We start from the raw sequence: 19,583 nt of genomic DNA, 5'->3' as shown, positions 1-19,583 counted from the left end.
AAATTAGCTAGACTAGTATTAACCACTCTGCATAATAGTGTTACCAGGAGAAAATGGGGTCTGAATCCTAAGTAACCAAACTAACAAACTAATAAACCACAAACTATACAATAGTTCCCTCTTATCTGAGAGGACTGCGTTCCAAGAGCTCCACAGGATGCCTGAATCCTCAGATAGCACCGAACCCTATACAGACTTACGTTTTTTCCTGTGCATACATACCTGTGATAAAGTTTAATTTATAAATTAGGCACAGTAAGAGATTTAAAACAACAATAATTAAATAGAACAATGATAATGACATACTGTAATAAGTATGTGAATGACTTTGAGGCCATTGTTAAGTAAAATGGATTACCTGGACACAAGCACTGTGAGACCACGGTAGTCTATCTGATCACCTACTCAGTGACTAACGGGTGGGAAGCATACACAACATGGATACATTGGGCAAAGGGATGATTCGTGTTCACGGCAGGACAGCACAAGATTTCATCACACTACTCAGAACAGTGCAATTTAAAACAGGAATTGTTATGTCTGGAATTTTCCATTGGATGTCTTTGGACCATGGTTGGCCACAGGTTACTGAAACCGCAGATAAAGGGGGTCACTGTGTTGTGAGCTGCTGATGACTTTATGCACCCATGGACCTTCTTTCAATCTGCAGGTGTGATGACTTTGAAATTGCCCTTTCTGAAGAGAAGAGGAGGTGTGGACCCAACTATTAAAGAGCGCCTTTGGTTGACACTCCATTGGCCCAAGGATCAGCCAACACAGCTGGTATCTAGCTGTTTTGGGTCAGTCTTTTTCCTGGTCATGCCCTTTGGCATATTTTGTTTTCTTCTCTAGCCTCAGGAATTCCTAGACTTGAAGATGGAAAAAGCAGTGGCTGAGGCTTATATTATGATAGGCCATTTGTATTGGAAAAATCATGGGATCGATATCTGTGTTGTGTAATAAGAGAGTTGTGAAAAGATCAAATAAGTATAGCCTGGTGGTTAAGAATGGACTCTGAAGTCAGGCAGAATTGAATTTCAGAATCAGTCCATGACTTACCTTCTATGTATTCATGAATAAGACCCTTCACTTTACTGAGCTTCAATTTCTTCACATATAAAAAGAGGAGGTTATAGTATCTCCTATCTCTTAGGATGATTAGAGCCATTCATTAAACAAAATTTGAGTATCAGCTTTTAGTTGCTTGAGATAATAAGTGAATTTAACAGAAAAGGCCCTGCTTTTAAATGAAATAATACAGGTAAAGCATATAGAAATCTCACCAAAAGATTAGTCATGGCCCTACCCCTCGCCACCCTCACTGACCCATAAGAGAGATATTATATCTTAAATCCTTTGGGGCTATGCAAATTGTGGCATTTCCTAATTAAAGCTGTTAGGAAAATCTGTTCAAAAAGCAGTCCAGTATAGTCACATGGTCCAGAAAGAAGGAAAGCTATGAAAGTACCCAAGATTCCTCCAGCTACTTGGTTCTCCTCCCCGTAGGACTGACTCCTTGTTTTTGTGTGTGCTTCCAGAGATATTCTGTGCATACTTCAGAGTTTTTCTCTACTTAAAGGAACAATGAACAGAAGTTATTTTGCAACTGGGCCCACGCTCTGGCCCAGAATCTCTTCTTTTCAAATGGCTTGTGAAAGAGAACTAACGCCTGTCTTCCTTCGCAGAGGTGAATTGCTGCTGTGGGATCTCACTCAGTCTTGGAGACGGAAATATACCCTCTTTAGCGCTTCAGCAGAAGGGCAGAACCATTCAAGAATTGTGTTTAATTTATGTCCGCTGCAAACTGAGGATGACAAACAGCTGCTGCTTTCCACATCAATGGACAGAGATGTAAGGACAGCTTATTCCTGTGTTCAGCACGGGAAAGCGGTGGTTTATGACTTAGATGGGATTAGAGGGCTTTTTCAAACCAGCCATCAGTTCCACTCATACCCCCCCTTACCTCCAGTTCCTTTTTCAGTTACTGTTACCGATTGGCACTAAATACATGAACAGCAGAGAGGTAGGGCGAAGGGGAGGAACCACCAAGATGCCTTTTTGTTAAAGCAGATGTGATACAGAAGAGTCGATGTGTCCAGGGAAGGATGTGTGAGATCATCATGCTTTGGCTTTATTATATCCTTGTCTATAGTTAGGTAGCAGAATCATCTGCTCTTGGTGAACTCTCTCTAAGGGAGAATTGGCTGTAAGAGTCCATGGCCTTACTCTTTTGCAGTTAAGCTAGGCTCATTTGATAGACTTTTTCTCCCAAGTCCCTCTGTTACACAAGTTACTATTAAAAACTTAGCACTGCTCTTCCCATCAGTATGATATTTTGCTTTTTGAGATAACACTGATTTTTCCAGTATCTTGAGAGCATCTTTATTGCTTAGAGTTTGCCACATGAGGAAATTACCGATGTGCTAATCCAATAGAGTAGAAAGGCCACTGACCTTGTAAGTGGCAGGCCTGGTTCTGGTTTATTAATTGTATGGCTCAGAATTCACTTGACATCTCTGGGAATAAATGTATGCTAAGATCCCTTTGAGCTCTACAATTTATTGTTTTTTGGGGTGTGTTTTTCCTAAGACATGCTTTTTCCGATTCCTATTAGAATAGTTAAATTACACTATCCTTATTTACTCTCTAGACCCATCCTATTTGAAATGTTGATTCCTTTTCCTGCTTCTCTGATCTTTTTTATATTTAGGCCTTAACTTTTCATCTTTTCAGGTAAAATGCTGGGACATGGCCACCCTGGAGTGTTGCTGGACCCTGCCTTCCCTTGGTGGCTTTGCCTACAGTCTGGCTTTCTCTCCTGTGGACACAGGCTGTTTGGCCATAGGCGTTGGAGATGGCATGATCCGTGTATGGAATACAATCTCCATAAAGAACAACTATGATGTGAAAAATTTCTGGCAGGGTGTCAAGTCCAAGGTTACAGCGGTACGGATGCTCTCTTTGAGCTTACTATGAACTTATTTTCAAGTCAGTAATTCTCTCTTAGAGAATACCTTTTCGTTTAAATGAACTCTGTTGGGAATCACAGGGTATTTTCAATTAAGTTTGAAACTGGGGAAGGTGAAGAATTTGCTCTAAAGAAAACTATTATCTCCAAATTTAGGATTTCAAGTTAAAGCTTTGTTCAAGTCATCGTGTTTTCTAATAGTAAGAAATTAGAAATAACCTGGATGTGCATTCATGGAAGACAATTATTAATTATAACCACATGGAATGGTATCAAACTATTGGAAATGACAATGCAGATCTTTATTTTATGTGAAAAGATGGTAGTGACTCACAAATAATGCAAATGACAAAACACAGAGAGCACATTACAAAACCACATGTATAAATTTTTTTGTTTTTTTCCAAAGTGAGACCTCTGTTGTGGCCATTTAATCGAAAAGCAATAAATGTTTCTCCACTCCATTCACCCATTTCCATAACCATTGAACTATTGTTGACAGTTTGTGATGTGTCTTTCAAAATTTTGTTAATTATTATTAGAATCATATTTTCTAAATTGTTCTGGCATTTTTATCCCCACTCAACAGTGTATCATGTACATCATTTATATGTTTGAACCCTTTTTTCAGTTGTATATATCGCAAGATTATTCACCAAAAAATTCAATACTGGCAATGGAGTGTTTTGGGGGTGAGATTACAAGTAGCATACTTCCTTGTTTCTCTTTTAAATAACGAGAACTTGTAAAATTAGAAGACACCAAGAGCAAGAAAGTTTTCCATTTAAACGCCTGAAGGATAATCTGAGAATTCCCATTACAGTCTCTCGTTCCTCATGTTTTTTTTGTAGCTGTGCTGGCACCCAACCAAGGAAGGCTGCTTAGCTTTTGGAACTGATGATGGAAAAGTGGGATTGTATGACACCTACTCCAACAAGTAAGAGAGAGAGATGATTCTTTGTTTAGGCCTTTGACCAAAATGTCAGTGATGATGTTTGAGTTCAGAAACCCAGACATGCATCAAAATTGGTCTGGGAACATCTTTAAGAGTCTGGTTCTGAACTTCTTCCTGATTAGGAATATGACCGATTGACTGTTCAATGACTGTTATTTGTTACAGTTTCCAGAATTTGCCATTATAATAAAAACAATCTTTACTATATACTATTTTATATTTAAAGAAAAAAAAAGAGTCTGGCTCTGAGACTGAGGCTTAAAACTCGAGGTTTAATTTGAAAAATGTATTTTTCAGCCCTGGCCAGTGTGGTTCAGTTGGTTGAGCATCATCCTGTGCACAAAAAGGTCACCTGTGCGATTCCCACACAGGACACATGCCCAGGTTGCTGGTTCGGTCCCCCGTCGGGGTGTGTGCTAGAGGCAACCGATTGATGTCTCTCACATCGATGTTTCTCCTTTCTCTCCCTCTCCCTCTCTTTTAAAAATAAGTAAATAAATCATTTTCAGGTAATGGTGGTTCTGACCTGTGGGAGTATAAAGTATTTCCTTTTCCCTCGATTTTTTAAACAGTAGTTCTATAATATGACCTAATGTCCAGCCATATACAAATTAAGTTAAATTTTATTGGAACCCAGCCATCCTCATTTGCTTATTTCTTGTCTGGGGCTGCTTTCATAGTACCACAGCAGAGTGGACTGACTGTGACAGAGACAGCATGGCTCAAAAAGCCGGAAATGTTCACTGTCTGGCCCTTTGCAAGATAAGTTTGCCTACCTCTATTGTACATTATTTGCTTCAAGTGAGAATTATTATACTGTGGAGTTAACCTTTATGCAATTATTTAAGTACTTATGTATAATCTGCATGTAGTTAACTATTTTTCTCCTTTTTTTTTCCTCATCCAAAGAGCGAGGATATTTTTTCCATTGATTTTTAGAGAGAGTAGAAGGGTAGAGGGCAGTATGGGGTGGGGAGAGAGAGAGAGAAAGAAACATGGATGTGAGAGAGACACATTGATTGGTTGCCTCCCACACTTACCCTGACTAGGGGTGGGGCTCGAACCTGTGGAATCCAGTCTGTACCACCGGCCTCTGAACCTGTGACCCCTCTGGTATGCAGGCCGATGCTCTAACCACTGGACAATGCCAACACTAGAAAAGGTATGAATTAGGGGGAAGGATGTTGCTGTGGACAAATTATTTTTGGGCATTCAGCCATAATTGCTATTCTGTTTCTTTTAGCCAAAGAAATTTTGGTTTATAGTCTAGAATAATAACAATATGTCAGACACATGGAAGTAAATAAGTCAACAGCTAGTTCAGCCATAGATTCCGGAATCTTGGAATTCTAAAGTCATACAAAGAATATAGTATGCACTGAAGGTAATAACCACACTGCCTTTGACTGACACCTCACACATTATTAACCACCACAGCAGCCTTAAGAAACACTTTTGAGACCAAGGTTTCTTAAAAAAGAAACAATAAAAAACTTTAAAGTCTATTTAAAATCTTCTCTTAGTTTAAGAATGTGGTATTGCCCTAACTGGTTTGGCTTGGTGGATGGGGCGTTGGCCTACGGACTGAAGGGTCCCAGGTTCGATTCCGGTCAAGGGCATGTGCCTTGGTTGCAGGCACATCCCCCGTGGGAGGTGTGTAGGAGGCAGCTGACCGATGTTTCTCTCCCATCGATGTTTCTAACTCTCTATCCCTCTCCCTTCCTCTCTGTAAAAAATCAATAAAATATATCAAAAAAAAAAAAAAAAAGAATGTGGTATTAATGACAGGGTAAACCTAAAATGACATTTAGTCTTTTACTTGAATATGAGGTGGAGACATTTGCATGGTGATAGTGCATGCATAGCAGTAACTTTAGTTCTGTGCTAAGCAGTTTGCATTTTCTATCTAGTCCTATCTGTTTCTCATTGTGATAGCCTTTACACTGCTATATAACTACAGTCATATTAAAATATTTGACATTTAAGTAAAGTGGGCAACTCAGAGGGAGAGATGGGGAAAATGTTTATAAACTGACCAGATGATCGGGTTGGGTTGGGTGGGGAGAGGGAGATAACATTTTTTCTGTGTTCAAAGTGTATTTGAGACTTATTCATTTTGTTAGTAGATATCATTACATGGTATGTCACTTAAGTATTTGCTTCTTTACAAATCAGCTATTTGGAGAAGGGTACTATGAAATTGTTTTTCTCTTATATCAGCAAATAAGTTTATAATAAGTGCCTTTTACAGGGGAAAAGTGTGTTATTTCCACTATGCCTTTTTGTTTAAATCGTTCTGTTTGTAATCCCCCTTCCTCTTAGACCTCCACAGATCTCCAGCACATATCATAAGAAGACTGTGTATAGTTTAGCCTGGGGGCCACCAATACCTTCCCTGTCACTTGGTAAGTGTCTGAGCCATTTTCTTACAAATGCAGAGTATTTTCTTTCTTACAGTTTAATCCTAGGATATTCGAGAGTCCTAAATATTCTAGTTCAGTGACTGCTTATGCTGGCTGCTATGTAGCCAGGGGTCTATGAGGGCAGAGTGCTAGGTGATAGGTCAGAAACCATTCACCCAGAATAAGCCTCCCTAAACTCTAAAGCAAACTGAGACTTTCTCAAGGGATCTCTTTTTGCCTTTCATTGTATTCTGATGCTTTTCCTCTTCTAGTCCCTCAATCTTGTCTTTCTCTTTCTTATTCCTAAAGTGATAGTTCCTTTGGAATATCTTTCAAAATGAGTGTGTTCAGCAAAAATCTTTGGTTTTCTATAATGAAACATCTGTAAATTTCCATAGTAACTGCATTACATAGAGAGGATAGGGTAAATCATCAGAACTCAAACAGCATTGCAATCATCTTTCATTCATTCACTCAACACATGTTTACTGGATCCTTGATTTGTGCCAGGCAGAGTTCTAACAGTGGTAAGAGCAAAACTTGCCTTACAGAAAGCCATCACAACTACTGTTTGCTTCTTAAAAATCAACAAGAGGATTGCTGTGACACTAAGGAAATCTGCTCCTTATAATTAGTCATAGAAAGTCCTGCAGCTCCATATATTTAAATGCCCAAAGTACTTATTTCTGAAAGAAAACATAAAAATTCAAAAACTTGGATAACATGTTTTCTGATTCCAGCTTTGGCACCCCATACCATTTTGAATGACAGAAGAATGTTTAAAACAAATATGTTACATTATAGATATTAATGTAGAATTATTAGTATACCGTTGTTACTTTTACTCCCAACAACTAGGTTCAGACACAAAGAACTGTGGCTTTATTACAGTGTATTAAAACAATTGATAGTATGATATGGTGGTGCTTTGGCTGGTGGAATGCAAAACTGATAAGCTTTCTTGTCTCATATAGGAGGAGAAGGAGACAGACCTTCCCTCACTTTATACAGCTGTGGAGGGGAGGGGCTTGTCTTACAGCATAACCCCTGGAAGCTTAATGGAGAGGCTTTTGACATCAACAAACTCATCAGGGACACCAATTCAATCAAAGTAAGTTCTTGTGGTTTTAAAGTCTTCTCTTGATCTCTGTATCTTGATTTTCCATCTTTCATAATAAATGCCATTATTAGAGATATCCGTTATGCTCAGTCAGACTTCTTAGATGTTCTTTAAAAACTCAGTGAATTAATAAGTTATAACATATATCGTAGAATTCTTTATCCTTGAGTAAAGCAAAGAACTTAACAACAAAAAAATGTTTTATCTCAGTTGCATTGGTGATTTATCGTAAGCTTTCAGATCTTGGATAGAGAGCATTCTTTTCCAGCCAGCCAGTTCCTCCAGAGTGAGGCCTTGGTAAAAATAACTTGGTAATACGGCATCCACATGTGGCTGTGGGGTACTTTGCTCAAGATAGAATTGTCATTTGTTTTTAATTTTTTAATGAAGTAATTATAGATTTATTAAAAAGCTGCAAGAATAATTCCCTGTTATCTTTGACCCAGATTCCTGCACTTAATCACATTTGCTTTATATCTTATCAGTGTATCTGTATGCCAGAACTATCTTTTGAAGTAAAATCGTAAATGCTAAGATTTCCTTATTCTTTTAAATGAGCATTTTTTATTGTTGCTCATTATTCTTGTATGGCTAGCATAAAAATAACATTTAATCATAAACTGAATTATTTTTATTGACTACATTCCTCCATTGTCTTCTGTATATTATCTGAACATTAACATTCAACAATGATTATAGAGACCAGGTTTCTATTCCCAGTGAGCTTTGGGTTTTGTAGCAGTTGAGTGTATGGATACAAGGAGTTTGGGCTGCAAATAGAAATTTAGAACCCCTTTACTGGAATGGTAGCTAAAAAAGCTGTGGGTGCCTGGCCCGTGTTGCTCAGTGGTTGAGGTCGCTGGTTCGCTTCGCAGTCAGGGCACAAGCGCGGGTTGTGGGCTCAATCCCCAGTAGGGGGCGTGTGGGATGCAGCGGATCGATGATGTTCCTCTCTCATCAATGTTTTTATCTCTCTATCCCTCTCCCTTCTTTTCTAAAAAATTCATTAAACAATATTTAAAAAGAAAAAAGCAGCAGCTGTGGGCATGTATGAGGTGGTCTAGAGAGATAAGAAGAGGGCCCAGGCAGCCTTGGGGACCAACATGAAAAGAAACAAAAGGGATGGGAAGAAAGCAAGGGCGGGTGTCTGGTTTTTATTAAGGAGACCATGACCCCTCTGTTGTCAAAGCCAGCAGATACGTTTCATTCTTCATTGTGGGATAAAATTATTTTAATGAAGTTCATTTCACAAGGTTAGACATTGTAGACATTTAGTGTTTACTGGCCTCTTTTTGTCCCAAATAGAACATTTGCTCTTAGTAATTCTTTGGTTATTATGTAGATTATTTACAAGAATGGCTATTGTATAATTAGAAGATTTTTAAACTCTAGGGATTTTTTTTCTCTAGTGCTGTCATCATTGGTTTGTAAGCTATGCAGAGAAGAACAATGTTTTTAGTCAAGATTGGTTTATTTTGCTTTCTAGTACAAACTGCCTGTACACACAGAGATCAGCTGGAAAGCAGATGGCAAAATCATGGCTCTTGGCAATGAAGACGGGTATGTGTTTGTTTTTGTTTTTAAAAAAAAAAAAAAAACACTTTGTAACTGCACATATATTTGATTGCAAGCTGGCTGATGCCATCTGTAATGTTAGCTGGGGAAGCCCAGTTGTATTTGATATTCTGATTTATCCTTGGTGTCTGTGAATGATCCAGGAGCTCTCTGCATCTTTGAAAATTGCAGAGTAAGTTGGATATTTTCATTCCAAGGAGTGTTTGCCTACTCAGTGTTTGGCTGTTTGATGCTTCGCAAAATGCTCATCTCCTGCACTGAACTGCCTAAATTTCCCTTCATTTTTTAAAATGAAGCCCAGGCATAAGTCCTCTTTAGGTCTCACCATGCCCTTTCCATGTTGTTTAGAGTAACAATCCTAATTCAGCCATTGGTTCATTCGTTCTTCTTTTAGCTTCTCTCTAGCACTGTCTATTACAAAAGCCTAATAAACACTTTTCAGAGAGTTTGGGGATTTTTTTAAAGCTGAAATACTTGTTTGAGAAACAAACTTTTGTCCCTGGTTCTAAGAGAGTGATAGATAGGGTTATCCTATTCCACTTCACCTTTCCTTGACTGAGGGAGTGAAGGAGATACCTGTTTGCGTTAATTGTACATTTATTGTCCATCTTTCATATCTTGATGTGTTTATTATTTCAGATCAATAGAAATATTTCAGATTCCCAACTTGAAACTGATCTGCACCATCCAGCAGCATCACAAGCTTGTGAATACCATTAGCTGGCATCATGAGCATGGCAGCCAGCCAGAGCTGAGCTATCTGATGGCCTCCGGGTCCAACAATGCTGTCATTTATGTGCACAACCTAAAGGCGGTCATAGGTAACTTTGGTTTCTTCTATACTGGGGTGCAGTCCTCTGTTTAGCTACTTTGCATTCCAGTCTCTATACCGTTTTACTCTTTGCTATTAAAATAAATGTTATTCTTATTTTTTTCTATTTTCAAAAGTAATATATTCATCTTATTTAAAATAAGAAAAATTTCAAATATGACATATATGGTAACTTAAGAAAGTAAAGTTCCTCCCATAATCTCATCCCTCAATAATAATCAGTGTTATCAGTTTGCTGAGTGTTTTCTCCAGATTTTTTGTTTTGTTAATCCTCACCGGAGGATATTTTTCCCATTAATTTTTAGAGAGAGTGGAAGGAAGGAGGTAGAGGAGAGAGAGTGTGCATGCAAGAGAAACATCGATGTGAGAGACACATTGATTGGTTGCCTCCAAACTGGGACCAGGGATTGAACCCACCACGCTTCAGTCTCAGGCTGATGCTCTAACTATTGAGCCATAATGGCCAGGGCTTCTCCAGATTTTTTAAAGAATGGTTATTGGCCAAGTGGCTCTCCAAAAAGACTGTTCCAGTTTATACCCTCTTCCTGTAGTGTTTGAGTATTTTACACACAACGCACATCCCATTCACATGTTTCACTGCATCCAACTCTCACAATCCTGTGAGGTAGCTTTTGTTATCCTCATTTTCCCCTCATCTTGTAGAGAGCAATCCTGAATCTCCAGTGACCATTACAGAGCCCTACCGGACCCTCTCAGGGCACACTGCCAAGATTACCAGTCTGGCGTGGAGCCCACACCATGATGGAAGGCTGGTATCTGCTTCCTATGATGGCACAGCTCAGGTACTGTTGCGTCTCTGGGAGTGGGTTCCTCACTGTGTACTCTGACTGTCCTCTTTTCCCCAGTTGTGTGCGTTCCCCTTCCCTCACTGTTATCTTCTACAGAAAGGGATTTTCTGAGTTCGAGGAGGCATCTTAGTTTTATTCCAGGCCCTTGTCGGGCTTTGATTGGGTTGTTGTTTTTTATTTAGATGAAAACGAAAGTATTAATAGAAACTAGCTAAATTCTAATGTTAAGATTTCATTCTAACTTACCACTGTCAGTATGATGGACTTATAAATTTATGCGAAAACAATTTTTAATAATAAAATGGTAAGTCAGAAATCTCCAAGTTCTAAAAAGTAAAGATGAGCTGCCAAGCCTGAACTATGATGTAGGAGTTTCAGGTGTCAGAACCAAAACAGACCTTGGGAACTGGAGGGCAATATCTGTGGTGGATGTCTGTCTCCGTGTTGAGACAGTAGGGGTGTGCAGAAGGCAGCCAATCAGTGATTCTCTCTCATCAGTGATGTTTCTGTTTCTCTCTCCCTCTCCCTTCCTCTCTGAAATAAATTTTTAAAGAAGCAGGTAGGACACTGATCAGTTGCCCAGGTACTTGGGGACAAAAGAATCACCTGTGAGAAATTAGAACCCCAAGTATGCACACACGTGCAGGGTGGGCTGAGTAGAATTCTCTTTATAAATAATATACAGTACTACTCCAGGATGGTGAAATCTGTAAGCCACCTTTAGAAGCTCACTCAAAATCACCCCCACAGGAAATAGCACTCTCTGAAATTGAACTCTTAAGAGGAAATTACAAATCACAAGAGGAAATAAGTATACACAGATCTTTAAAATATTATTTTTCTCATCCCCCAGAACGATAGAATAACTAGAAAGTGCCTATTCTGTCATGTGACTTTTGGCTTTAGGTGTGGGATGCTCTCCAGGAAGAGCCTCTATGCAATTTCCGAGGACATCGAGGTCGGCTGCTGTGCGTGGCATGGTCCCCCTTGGATCCAGACTGCATCTACTCAGGGGCAGATGACTTCTGTGTGTACAAATGGCTCGTTTCCATGCAAGAACATTCCCGGCCTCCCCAAGGTCAGTCAGAACTTGGAGCCCCGAAATGCTCGCCTTCTTCCCCGTCTCCCTTCCTCAGTAACTGAGTTGATCAGGGGCAAGCGAGGAAGATATTCACACGGGGCAGCTGCAACGGAATGGCAGGGCACTGGAGCCTGTGCAAGGAAGGCAGCCCTGGGGAGCCTGAGGACAGCACCCGAACAGTGACAAATATTCCTGGCACCCAGGTCTTGATTTCTAAATACTGGAGGTCATGTTTCAATTCAGTCAGGGCACGTGCCCAGGTTCCGGGCTCAGTCCCCAGTAGGGGGTGTGCAGGAGGCAGCTGATCAATGAGTCTCTCTCATTATTGATGTTTCTATCTCTCCCTCTCCCTTCCTCTCTGAAATCAATAAAACTATATTTAAAAAAATAAAAAGCCTTTAAAAAAATAGTTTGAAGTCAGAAGAAATCTGAGCCTGTTCCAAGCTGAAGGAAGATAGAGACATAACAAGCAAGTACAGTGTGTGATGCCTTTTGCTGTAAGAGACCTTCTTGGTAAAACTAATGAAACCTGTATGAAATGTGTGGCATAGACAGTAGGAGCGTATCAGTGTTAATTTCCTGATTTGAGTAGTTGTGCTGTGATGATGGAGGAGAATGTCCACGGTTGTAGGATACACACACTAAAGTATTCAGGGTTAATTGACCATAGTATTTCTGATTTAATTACATCACAAAGGGTTAACGTTTGGATAATGTAACTAAAAATTCATTGTGAAGGAAGGGAAAGGATAAGAATGCTATCCAAAAAGAGTAATGAGGGTTTGGAGATGATATCCTAGAGTGCTTTTAACCAACAATATATATTTTAGTCTAACCTTTTTTTTACTTCTGCTTTTTTTTGCTATTCCTCTAGGCAAGAAAAGTATTGAATTAGAGAAAAAAAGGCTCTCTCAACCTAAGCCAAAGCCCAAAAAGAAGAAAAAGCTCACCTCGAGAGTGTCCGTAAAGCAGGAGTTGTATGATGGGAATGAAGAAGAGAGCATTAGGGAGAGCGCGGGGCCTGTTGAGAACGGCAGCGTGTCCGACCAGGAGGGAGAAGAGGAAGCCCGGGAGCCAGAGTTACCCTGTGGTGTCGCCTCCATAGGTATGTGCCCAAGTCCCATGTCACCGACTCTCTAGGACTGAAGAGTTGTGACCAGAAAGTTCTCTGCCTCTGACCTACCTGGTTTCCCAACTCCTTAGCTTGGGTGGTATTTTTGGTGCCCTTGGAAACCACGTTAGGTTTGTCAAAGGGCACCTTTAAACCTCCAAACACCTTTGAAGTGTTAGAGGAGATTTAGTGGGTGATTGGGGTGGAAATGGCGAAGTTCTGTAGAGAAACTTCTCTTCAGCTTGGGCAGGTTCTCCTGTGGGACAGAGCAGAGCCCTGAGTATTTACACAGAAACTCACATGGGAAAAGTTCTAACAATTTGTCATCGTCATCCATTTATTGAAAGACACCACTGTGGGTTACAAATGTCAGACCTGGAAGCTACCACCACTCTGGGAATTGGTTTCCACCTGGTGGTGTTTTCCTAAAAAAATTATGAATGACGATGAAGTTCTTTCAGCCTGTTAAGCTATAGTGACAGCTCTGAGACTTCTTACAAACTGTTTTTCTGGGTTCCACCACTAATTTCTAACAAAGCAGTCTACCACCGATATTGACGAGGAAAAGGTCAAGGGATGTAATTTTAGCCCTTCAATTCTTTTATCTATTTACCTTCAAGCTCTGGAGCCTGTTACCTGTTGAAATGAATGACTAAATAGCCAACAATATAAATAGAAGCTGTGAATCGTGTTTAACTCTAAAACAGTATTTTGATGTGAAAGCATTAAAGTGGCTAAAATATATGGTACAAAGTCATCCCTGACCCTCTCCATCCCAAGGCGTGGCTGTTGGACCTGTGGTTTGGGTCAATAAAGAGCTAAAAGTGTACTGGATTTATTTTTTAGGTCCATCAAAATACCTTTTTATTGCAAAATTACTGCACAAGAAACATCCAATCAGCCGCTTGTTTTAATTCATGGTTGTGGTAGGCTCAGGATTGTGACTCCATATCATATACCCTGAATCTTTTCTATTAGTAAAGTTGTTCCTTATTTGTGTAATTAAATATGCAGTTAGTACTTTGTTATCTAAATATGTAATATCCTTTTTGTCACCTGAGCAGAGTTTGGGAACTTTTGAGCCTATGGTGTAAAGTTGTGGAAGCTAGAAGCTTATAACTTTTCCTTAGATTAATTAGTCAAAGTTAGAAGCAATAACTCAGAAAATTCTGGAACAGTCTGTGAGCTGAAAAAGGGAAACCACCCATGCTGCCTTTGCAAAGTGTTTGATCTCACATTTTGGGTAATAGATGAAATTGTACTGTTAAGCCTGGTATAGTTCTTCATTTTCAAAAAGAACCAGATCCTGCATTGTTCTCATCCAAACTTTTTTTCTTGATGTAGTTTCTAGAGAACCAGTTATATGCCCTCCAGTTTCCTTAGGCTTAGAAAAGCCAAAAGTCATCGTTAATAATAAAATCACTTTACTGAAAAAGGAACCACCTAAGGACAAGCCAGGTTGGTATTTACTAATTAAAATACTTCGTTAAAGCGTCCTCAATCAAATGTTACATGCAACTGAAAACTCAAAGGTGTGGGGTTTTAGTTGGTTTTAAATTTTAAATACTTGTGTTTTGATTATATCTCAATCTTGAGTCATACTATTTACTTATTGATTGATTATTGATTTGAGAGAGTTGATTATTGATTTGAAAGAGAGAGAAACATCGATCAGTTGCCTCCCTCCCGAATGCAGTGACTGGGAATCGAACCCAACCACCTTTTGGTGCATGGGATGACACTCCAACCAACTGAGCTACACCAGCCAGGAAGGGTCATACTTTTTAAAACATTTTTTAGTACTTGATGAAGTGTCGTTTTGCAGTTGATACTGCTTCACACGTGTTCACAGGGTCGTGTTTGTGTGTGCTGTGAACATTGCCTCGAGCTAATGTAATTTGAAAGCTTCTTTATAATAGTAGCGACTTGCTTTGCGCAGCAGTATCCTCCAGTAGGTTACATTCACACAAGTAGGCATTCCGTTTGTGTTTCTGATCTGCTGTTCTTCAGACAGTCTGTACTTCTATTACTTTTCAGAAGCCTTAGTAATCAAGAAGCGAAAAGCCCGTTCCATGCTTCCACTGAGTACAAGCCTGGACCACAGGTCCAAAGAGGAGCTTCATCAGGACTGTTTGGTACTAGCGACTGCAAAACACTTCAAAGGTACAAAAATACACTTCCTTGGCCCTTCCGTAGTCTTCTGGGAACTGGCACAGAGAGGCACTTATTTGTTGAATGAATATGTAAACAAATATCCAAAATTGTGTGTATTTCTACATTCTTTTCCATTCTTCCCTCCCCCAACCCCATTGCCAAGCTCCCTTTCCTGACCCTAACCCTAACCACTGTCAACACTCCCCAGTGCTCTGCTTTTATTGTTATAAATCAAACTAGAGGTCCAGTGCACGAAATTCATGCACTGGCAGGGTGGGGGGCGGTGGGTCCCTCACCTCAGCCTACGCCCTCTTGCAGTCCGGGAGCCCTCGGGGGATGTCCAACTGACAGCTTAGGCCCGATCCCCATGGAGAGCAGGCCTAAGCCCACAGTCAGACATCCTTAGCCCTGCCGCAGAGGCGGGAGGGGCTCCCTCCACCACCGCTGCACTCGCCAGCTGTAAGCCCAGCTTCTGGCTGAGCGGCACTCCCCCTATGGGAGCACACTAACCACCAGGGGCAGCTCCTGCATTGAGCGCCTGCCTCCTGGTGGTCAGTGTGCATCATAGCGACCAGTCGTTCTGCCGTTTGGTCAATTTGCATATTAACCTTTTATTATATACGATTGTTACCAGCCATCTGTGTGCTAGAATTGGTATGATGGCTTAAATATCTCAGCATGAATGAACAGCATCTTCAATGTAGAAACAAAATTATTTGCTTATTGGAAATATCATAATATGGCAGTTCCTTTAAGAAAATTAATGGAAGTTTTTTTACAGAATATTTTTTGGTTTTAATTTTCCAAAGCCCTCATCTAATGCCTCTTATTTTGATATTGCAGCAGTTGTATATTTTTAATTTTACATGTTAAAAAGGAATGCACAGTATAAAAAGAAAATAAATCTGTCTCCCACCTCTAACATCCACTCCTTCATTTCTCCCCAAGGCCACATTAGTATCATCTTGTCTTCCTCTAGAGATATTTTATGCTCTTATTATATACATAGTCCCCATTTTGGAACTTTGTGATGATTTCTGATAACTTACACAATTAACCATATAGTTTGTTTTATTTTTATTGTTTTTAATATATTTTTATTGATTTCTGAGAGGAAGGAAGAGGGAGAGAGAGAGATTGAAACATCAATGATGAGAATCATTGATCAGCTGCTTCCTGCACGCCCCCTACTGGGGATCGAGCTCACAACCCGAGGTTGTGCCCTTGACTGGAATCAAACCTGGGACAAATGCTTTGTCCACTAAGCCAAACCAGCTAGGGCTTAACCATATAGTTTTACATTATTTCCCTTATTGGGAAATTACTAAGTTGACTTTTTTAAAAACAGAGAATGAATACTGAATTCCTTTGTGGAGATCCTGGTGATCATTAACCCTTTGCACTCACTTTTTTCTCGATTCCTTTATTCTACTCGGGATTTAATTTTTTAAACACCCCAGATTTTACAAAGCACGGCAGTAGAATAAAAAACTGGAGTTTCTTTTCATACAGACTTATTTATTTGGATTTTTTTCTATTTCAAATTATTGATACATTCAATACAATTTGACATACGAGCTGCTACTGATGCTAACCGTGTCGAGTCACACTCGACATCCGAGTGCAAAAGGTTAAGGGCATTTCTTCACTTGATAGTTTTTTTTGTTTTTACTGCATTTAAATACATATTAAATATTGGGTTGGCTTTTTACATTACTTCCTCCTACCCGCCCCCCAATCTTTCTTTGAGCAATCTATAAACTAAATTGTCTCATTGGATTGGCCCAAGCTAAGTTTAACGAACTGTATGTATTTTCCTGTTTTGCTACCTTTGTCTCTGTTAGGGTAAACAAGGGCATAGGACTCTTTCTCAGGGTCTGAGCATAACATTCGGAAGTATTTAGGCAGAAACAGTAACCTGTGTAATCACTTCATCTGATTTTTTTTTTATTTTTTTTTTTGTCTTTTTGAATTAGCAGAGCTAAATGAGGATGTGTCTGCCGATCTTGAGGAAAGATTTCACCTGGGGCTGTTCTCAGACAGGGCTACCCTGTACAGAATGATGGAGGTTGAAGGTGAGGCACATTCCGTCAACACAGTCCCCTCCAGCTTTATGATTCCCTAATGCTTTGCACACACCTCTTTTATGGCTACCATCCTGGGGCCTTGAATGGTTGGTTTTACATGCCAACTAACTAGGTTTTGAGCTTCTCAATTTGCATACTTACAGATCCCTTGCATCTGTCATAAGACCCTAAACATAACATACAGTGCTCACTCTGAGTGACTGAGTAAAAGTGAATGGGTGGACAAGTGACTGAGTGTGCTTCTGGACCCGTTGTGAACACTCTGGGAGGTGACTTCCCCATTAGCTAGTGACTGCGTATTCTAGGAGTTTGTTCCTCTTTTATTCTGGCTTTCTTCTTTTTGTAGAAGTTAGTGTAAACAGGTGTTTCTGAAGCAGCTTCCAAACATTATCTTTCTTCCATGTAGGGAAGGGTCACTTGGAAAATGGCCACCCTGAGTTGTATCACCAGCTTATGCTTTGGAAAGGAGACCTAAAAGGTGTTCTCCAGACTGCAGTGGAAAGAGGGGAGCTGACAGACAATCTCGTGGCTATGGCGCCAGTGGGTATGTTCTTTTCAACTAAAGCTCTATCCTCTCTAGGATGCCCACTAAAGATGGATAGTGTCTTGAAGGATAATTTGACCATTTCATGATAAATTTAAAATGCACATCCCCCTTGTCTCAGCCATTCTAATTGTAGGAATTGAACTGTACGCACACATACAACATGATACATATTCATGGACTATTGTTGCAGCATTATTTGTAATAGTAAAAGATCGCAACAACCTCTGTGTCCATCAGGGAGAGACTGGTTACATCTATACAGTAGAAACTCCTACAGATACCAAAAGAATGAGGCAGCTCCGTGCATTCTAACATGGAACAGAACTCCAGAGTATAGAAAGTGAAAAGAAGCGCAGTGTAGATGCGCAAAAGCATATTTAATACTCTTTTCACTTATATTTATACATGTGTGGTTGTGTATTCATAGACTGTATTTCCAAAGGTTTCAAAAGAAACTAGTAATAATGATTATCTCTGAGAAAAGGATTGGATGAAATGGGTGGGAAGATGCTAGGATAACAAGGAAACCTTTTATGCCATGCCCAGCTTTTTAGCTTTTTATTCACTACTAGAGGCCCAGTGCACGGATTCATGCACCAGTGGGGTTCCTCGGCCTGGCCTGCAGGGATCGGGCCGAAACCAGCAGTCTGACATATCCTGAGGGGTCCCAGAATGCAAGAGGGCACTCTGCAAAGTTGTTGTTGGGCAGCTCCTGCATTGAGCGTCTGCCCCCTGGTGATCAGTGTGCATCATAGCTACTGGCCAGTCAGCCGGTTGCTTAGGCTTTTATATATATAGATGCACACACACACACATACACAGAGAGTACATAGTGTATCAAGGATTTCACAAACTGAATATACCCTTGTAACCAGCACCCATATCAAGAAACATAACATTACTTGTACCCTTCTCTCATGCTCCCTTTCTATCAGTATCCACACACTGAGTAACCACTACCCTGACTTCCATACTTTTGTTACCTTTTTAGTTTTGTGTTATTACATAATCAAAGAAACTATTTACATGGGTGGGGGGAGGAGTAGGTGAAGCAAATGATCTATAGTGGCGATTGAATTATCTAAATTTTCTGCTTAACACAGTAACTAAAAAGGCATTTTCAACCCATATGTACATGCTTTTCTTTTTTTCCCTTAAACTTGCTTCTTATTTAACCACCTTTTTTTTTTTTTTTTAAGCTGGCTACCATGTGTGGCTGTGGGCTGTGGAAGCTTTTGCCAAACAGTTGTGTTTTCAGGATCAGTATGTCAAGGCTGCCTCTCACCTACTTTCTATTCACAAAGTGTATGAAGCTGTGGAGCTGCTCAAGTCACACCATTTCTACAGGTCTGTATAACCCTACAGTTGAACTAATATTTGGACATACCATGAAATTAATCTATTTAACAGCTCTAGCATAAAACCTTTACAGTAATTAAACATGTGAAACATACACAAATACGTATACTAGCTTAACAAACATCAACGCACCTACCACCTATACTTAACAAATGTTCACTTTTATCAATGTATGCCACTGATCTTTTTTTAAACTTTACCTTTGTAAGCTTCTTTACTTTGTTACTTTAACACAAATAGAGAAGACAGCGTAAGACAAATGAATGGCTTAATGGATTATTAAAAGAGGAACTCCCTTCTTTATCTCCATATATGAAGAGACAGAATTTCCCAGCCATCCCAAAAGCTCTCCATATGTCCTGGTTGTTGTTTTTTAAGTGTACTAGTTCAGATTTAGTTGAATTGCTCTTTCCCAATTCTGTCCTCATCCCTTCTCTAGAAGTAACCAGTTTCCTGAGATTGGTATAAATCTTTCCTGTCCAGGTCATGCTGCTTAACCACAGGGGAGACATTCATGCATCATTAGGCAACTTCATCATTTTGTGAACATCAAGTTCATGAACACAAACCTAGATGGTATAGC

At 39.8% G+C, this 19,583-nt stretch overlaps 2 protein-coding genes across 13 annotated transcripts in view; one reads left to right on the top strand and one right to left on the bottom strand.

The window, feature by feature from the left end:
• Positions 1-19,583, bottom strand: part of CNOT8 (CCR4-NOT transcription complex subunit 8) — an 88,747-nt gene that overhangs the window by 36,634 nt on the left and 32,530 nt on the right. The window contains exon 1 of one of the 11 annotated variants that reach the window (XM_054718092.1): positions 4,964-5,048. The exons of 9 other annotated variants lie outside the window; for them this stretch is intronic. Coding sequence is in view for 1 of the 2 variants with exons in the window: in XM_054718080.1 (XP_054574055.1) it covers positions 13,029-13,109 (81 nt within the window). In the remaining variant the exon portion in view is untranslated. Of the gene's footprint in view, positions 1-4,963; positions 5,049-13,013; positions 13,110-19,583 lie in introns of those variants that run through there. One more of the 11 variants, XM_054718080.1, reaches the window with a different exon arrangement.
• The window catches only part of GEMIN5 (gem nuclear organelle associated protein 5), a 39,810-nt gene that overhangs the window by 8,036 nt on the left and 12,191 nt on the right, over positions 1-19,583 (top strand). The window contains exons 6-21 of one of the 2 annotated variants that reach the window (XM_028161639.2): positions 671-800; positions 1,686-1,851; positions 2,734-2,946; positions 3,820-3,905; positions 6,246-6,328; positions 7,300-7,436; positions 8,932-9,005; positions 9,660-9,841; positions 10,516-10,655; positions 11,568-11,739; positions 12,617-12,847; positions 14,198-14,311; positions 14,891-15,016; positions 16,987-17,082; positions 17,501-17,638; positions 18,841-18,988. In XM_028161639.2, coding sequence (XP_028017440.2) covers positions 671-800; positions 1,686-1,851; positions 2,734-2,946; positions 3,820-3,905; positions 6,246-6,328; positions 7,300-7,436; positions 8,932-9,005; positions 9,660-9,841; positions 10,516-10,655; positions 11,568-11,739; positions 12,617-12,847; positions 14,198-14,311; positions 14,891-15,016; positions 16,987-17,082; positions 17,501-17,638; positions 18,841-18,988 — 2,236 coding nt within the window. Of the gene's footprint in view, positions 1-670; positions 801-1,685; positions 1,852-2,733; positions 2,947-3,819; positions 3,906-6,245; positions 6,329-7,299; positions 7,437-8,931; positions 9,006-9,659; positions 9,842-10,515; positions 10,656-11,567; positions 11,740-12,616; positions 12,848-14,197; positions 14,312-14,890; positions 15,017-16,983; positions 17,083-17,500; positions 17,639-18,840; positions 18,989-19,583 lie in introns of both variants that reach the window. The other variant, XM_008152263.3, reaches the window with a different exon arrangement.

The sequence above is a fragment of the Eptesicus fuscus genome, chromosome 6 (genome assembly GCF_027574615.1).
Source record: "Eptesicus fuscus isolate TK198812 chromosome 6, DD_ASM_mEF_20220401, whole genome shotgun sequence".
NCBI classification, from domain to species: domain Eukaryota; kingdom Metazoa; phylum Chordata; class Mammalia; order Chiroptera; family Vespertilionidae; genus Eptesicus; species Eptesicus fuscus.
The sequence above is the reverse complement of the archived record's forward strand: the minus strand, read 5'-3'. Positions and strand labels throughout refer to the sequence as shown.